General features: G+C 53.4%; 1 protein-coding gene across 1 annotated transcript in view; it reads right to left on the minus strand.

Moving 5' to 3' along the window:
* The window catches only part of GHRHR (growth hormone releasing hormone receptor), a 19,077-nt gene that overhangs the window by 10,649 nt on the left and 3,719 nt on the right, over positions 1-4,709 (minus strand). Inside the window, exons 2-6 of the mRNA XM_011955121.1 lie at positions 4,007-4,109; positions 3,773-3,880; positions 2,968-3,065; positions 1,688-1,785; positions 811-943 (exon numbers count right to left, since the gene is read on the minus strand). Of these exons, the coding sequence (XP_011810511.1) occupies positions 811-943; positions 1,688-1,785; positions 2,968-3,065; positions 3,773-3,880; positions 4,007-4,109 (540 nt within the window). The remainder of the gene's footprint in view (positions 1-810; positions 944-1,687; positions 1,786-2,967; positions 3,066-3,772; positions 3,881-4,006; positions 4,110-4,709) is intronic.

Raw genomic sequence — 4,709 nt, forward strand, 5'->3', positions numbered from 1 at the left:
AGTGCAATGCCTGGCACAAAATAAGTGCTTAGTGTGAAGTATGATTAATTCTTTCATCAGTTAATTGAGGTCACGTGTTAGTTTGCTCACTCATTTCGCTGTTCATTTCCAGCACACTTGTAGAGAATCCAGCAGTTGCTAGGTCTCCACATTCTGCCCAACTTCCCTTTAATTTCAGTTGCCTCTTGTTGTCTCCACTCCACTTCTCCCATGGTGCCTTGCCAGTTTCTTGGACATGGCCTAGGTCCTTCTGCCTTTGCGAGTTTGTTCATCCTGGTCCCTCCTCTTGAAATGTTCTCCTTCTCCATCTCCCTATCGTTGCTGCCAGCACAGCTCCAGGGTCCCCTCCTCCCTGAAGCCCTCTCTCATTCTCTCCTAGCTCTCAGCTTCCTCCACTTGGGAGTCCCCTAATCTGTGTGCATTCTGTTCCATGGGCTCTTCCTGAAGGAGGGACCCAGCTCCTCCCAGCCCCTTGCATACACACCCCCAGCACAGACCAATGAGTGCTCAGGGAGGGATGAAAGGAAAGGAAAAGGCTGTGCATAGTGAAACATGGTCTAGGTTGGACTACAGAATGCGGAGTAGAGCATGCAATATAGGAAATGCCATGGATCGACACCACAGTCCCAGAAAGGCGTGAGAACTTAGGGTCTGACATGGGAGAGGAGCATTTTCCTGTTCTGTAATTGGCCATGCAGGAGCCCCAGGGTCAGCCCACAGGGTAGGAAAGGCTGGGGCAGGCACTTCTGGGTCTGTAATCCCAGCTCCTCTCTCCCCTACCCACCCAGCCCTTTCCCCCATGGCCATTACAGTAGAGAAGCTGCAGTAGTCAGTGTCGTCGCTGCGGAAAAGGGCGGCATCCTTCAGGAACACAGCACCCGCCTTGAGGATAAAAGTGGCGAACAGCTGGGTGTGGACATAGTTCCGGGGGCAGTGGAGCCTCCTGGGGGGAATGGGAGAAATGAGGAACAAGAAGCAAGTGGGGGAGGGGATTCTGGTGTGCTGCAACTGGGCTGAGCAGGGCAGGAGGTGAATCGAATCAAATTGGATGCAATCAAACTGAATTGAATTGAGCTGAACTTGAGGCTTCAGTTTAACCCTTGCAGGACAGCTGAGCAACCATTCCTGTGCTCAGGGTAAGTGTGAAACAGAGGAATATCTGGTCCCTGCCTTGAGGGTGCTCATAGTCTCAGGGAAGAGAGGCAGAAATGGCAGGTACTACCCATGGGAGCCCCCTGGATGATCAGAGACACTCATCCCCATGAGACCAAGATCAGCACAGGCCAGATGCCGTGCTCAGACTTTGAAGGCTAGAGGAGGGGGTGGGGTCTTAAAAGGGACAATGGTCAGAGAGTTGTAACAGTCAAGAGGGGCTCCGGGCAGGAGGCAGGGGACTGTTAGATGCAGATAGAAGCTGGGCTTTCTCAGATATAAATACACTGAGAAAAATGAGGAATTCTAAGCAAATAGAATGAGTGCCACATAAGCAAAGGGGCAGAGATAGGAGTGAGTTCTGGTGTTTGAAGAGATGGGTCTACATGGTGGGGAAAAGGGAAGGGAAAGTTAGACATGGGTATGGTGCCTAGATCTGGGAAGTTCATGGCTATGCAGGCAAGGAAGCAGACTTGGCCGTCTGAGAAATAGGGAGCCAAGGAAGGTTCTTGAGTTGGTGATGAGGATGGCAAACCTGAGAGCAACCAGGATGGTGATGGCCACGAAGAGGGCTACAATAGAGATGCTATGGCCCATGGTGTAGATAATCTTCACTGTGGAGAAGTAAGATTCCTGGGAAAGGCAGAGACAGAAGAAAGTCTCAGCTTCAGGGCCTTTGGGGGAAAGAGAGGCTTGGCAATCAAGCAGGTGAAGCCTTTGCCTTTCCACCCCAACGCTCCCCATCCGGAGGTAGAGGTGTCCGCAGGTACCATGGAAAGCTCCCCCTATGCACTAGAGCTTTTGTTTCCAGCCTGCCTTCCACCTGACCTGCGGGTGAGGGAGGAGCAGTGGCGAGGAGTGGAGATGCTTAACACTCATTATGCTCTGGGGGTGAGGAGAGGCAGCCGCAGAAACTACAGGTCCCTGGGGAATGACAAAAGCCCAAGAGGAAATCAGCTTGTTTATTGACATCCAGCTTGCTCACCGGCTTAAGAACACAATGTCCCCAAATAAAGGAGACAGCCAGGGACACCTGGGGATAGCCACAGCAGTCAGGTTAAAGGTTCCCATGGCCAAGTGTTTGGAGCAGTCAGAGTGCAGCCTGGCCCTGAAGATAGAGGGCGCAGGCAAAGGAAGGGAGCAGGGGCCCGGGCACTGGCCCCAATCCCAGCTCTCCTGTGGGGTCCAGGCAATCACTGCCTGCCCCTGACTCAGTCTTTCCATCTGAAAAATGCTTACAGAAAAATGCTTCCACCTGAAAAATGCTTGTAGTCATGCTTTAGCTTTCAGAGATCAAGGGGACAGAGAAACAGGATGATGGGTGTGGGAGTGTCTTGCAAAGGCCCTGCTGGATGCAGAAGTGTGGGTGTGCTCACTGGTATTAGGAGCTCTCTGCAATCACTCTGGGCTTGAGTTTCCCTCATTTGCCCACACCACAACCATGCACACTGCTCCACAGACTGAGGGTCAGAGAAGAAAAGGAACTTCCCAGGGCTGCCAGGATCCTTGTTGCCTCTGGAACCACTTTAAGCTCCCTGCCCTGGAGACCTGGACACGGAACCAAGACAGCAGCCAGCAGATCTCCCACATGCCCTCTGCCCCGCTTCTCCCTCCAAGTAACTTGGCCCGTGGGTCACCCTTGAGTAACTTAGCAGAAGACCCCCTCTCCTACAGATGCTTCACTGCTGTCTGCTGGAAAACTGCTGTAAGGAATATTCCAACCTGCAGGCTGGGGAATAGAGGCCCCGACGTTGTGCACCCACCCATACAAATGTCCATGGCAGTCCTTCCTCCAGGATGCTGGGAGCCTCTTACCTCCTCAGCCAGCAGCTCCAGAGGCACAGGGCAGGCCACAGGGTAAGGTGGAAAGGGCTCAGACCAGCCAGTCATGGTACAATCCCGCTTCACAGCCCCTGGGAGGCAAGCAAGACTCTCTAGCCACAACTCCTTCCCTCTCCCCAGGAGGGGGCTGGGGGTGCCATGGACCATCAAGTGACCCTGGAAGGGTTTGCGTGGACGGTTCCTCTCAGCAACAGAGAGGGCGGCTCCAGAGGCCTGGGGCCCAAGTGTAGCCTGCCCAGGGACACACTATGGGGCCTTCCATCTCTGACTTCACGGGCGCCATCTCTGCACAGAGAGGACTACTCCCCTGAGGGGTGGGGAGTGGTGAGCTGGGCTGCCAGCCTCCTAAAGGCAATAGGGGAGAAAAGAGGCCCTCGCTGTCCAGGCACCCAGGCCAGGGAGGTAAAGCAGAGCAGCGGGGTGCCCCACCCTCTCCATCCTGGGCAGTTAGTGGTGTCTTGGCAGACAGGCAGGCCTGCCCCCCTCCACCCTTGCAGCCAGCCTCCTGCTAACACCTGGAGGGCACCCAGGTCCAGCACTTACAGGTTCCGCACTCTAATCCTTTCTTGCACAGTTAATGCTTTCGTTCTCCCCAGTTCACAGCTCAGGGAGCAGAGGTCAGGATTGACTGAGGGGCCTGAGGTCACCCCAGAAGAGGGGAAGTTGGTATACAAACCCAGGTTGGCCTGCTCTCCAAAGCCAGTGACATGTCTGCCAGATTCTGCCACTTCAGACAAAAGCACCTCCCTTTCCCACCGCCACACCCAGGACCCCTCACCTGACTCTGAGCTGAAGTGAGAGAAGAAATCAGGGCAGGGGAGGGTGACCCACTCGCCAGAGCCTGCCGTCGGCCAGCATAGCAGCCCATCCCAAGTCCTAGGGCAGCCTGGATAGAGAGCCGGGAGCAGCAGAGACTCAGCCCAGCCACAGGGCTGCCCCAATAATCCAAGGGGTGATGCCAGAGGATATAAAGGAATCAGAGAAGCCACCACCTGCCTCCTAGGCCCCATACCCAGGGTGGTGTTGGGCATCTCCTCTGCTGCTTGTAGACAGGCACTCTCATCCTCTCTCAGCTGGGTGATGAAGTCACATTCTGGGTGCATGTGGCCCAATACCTGCTGGAAACAGTGAACAGGATGAGCCAAGCCAATTGAGTGCCTTTCTGGGCTCTGTGGTCCACATGACCTGAGAACAGGGACAAGTCCTGATTCATTTCTGTGCCCTAATCCTGAGCAAAGACCTGCTTGCAGTACTTTCAGGTGTGTTTGGTGGATGTTCAGATAGAAGGAAGGAAGGAAGGAAGGAAGGAAGGAAGGAAGGAAGGAAGGAAGGAAGGAGGGGGGGAGGGAGGGAGGAAGGCTGTTGTGTAGCAGGTACCTCACAATGATCCTGTGAATAGACATAATTCTCTTCATTTTACACGAGAAAAAGAAAGAAAGAGAGAGAGAGAGAGAGAAAGAAAGAAAGAAGGAAAGAAAGAAAGAAAGAAAGAAGGGAAGGAGGGAAGGAGGGAAGGAGGGAGGGGGGGAGGGAGGGAGAGAGGGGAAATCTCAATCACCTGTCCTGGTATTAAGGGATAACTCAGCAATGTAAAATATGAACTTATTATTTAGAGAAAGCATTGCTCATCTTGTAACTTATCATAGGAAGTTCTAGTCCATTTTCTGGGAGATAATGAGTTTTGATGATTACTATTCCACATACAAAGCTTATTT

The sequence above is a fragment of the Colobus angolensis genome, unplaced genomic scaffold (genome assembly GCF_000951035.1).
Source record: "Colobus angolensis palliatus isolate OR3802 unplaced genomic scaffold, Cang.pa_1.0 Scaffold395, whole genome shotgun sequence".
NCBI lineage: Eukaryota > Metazoa > Chordata > Mammalia > Primates > Cercopithecidae > Colobus > Colobus angolensis.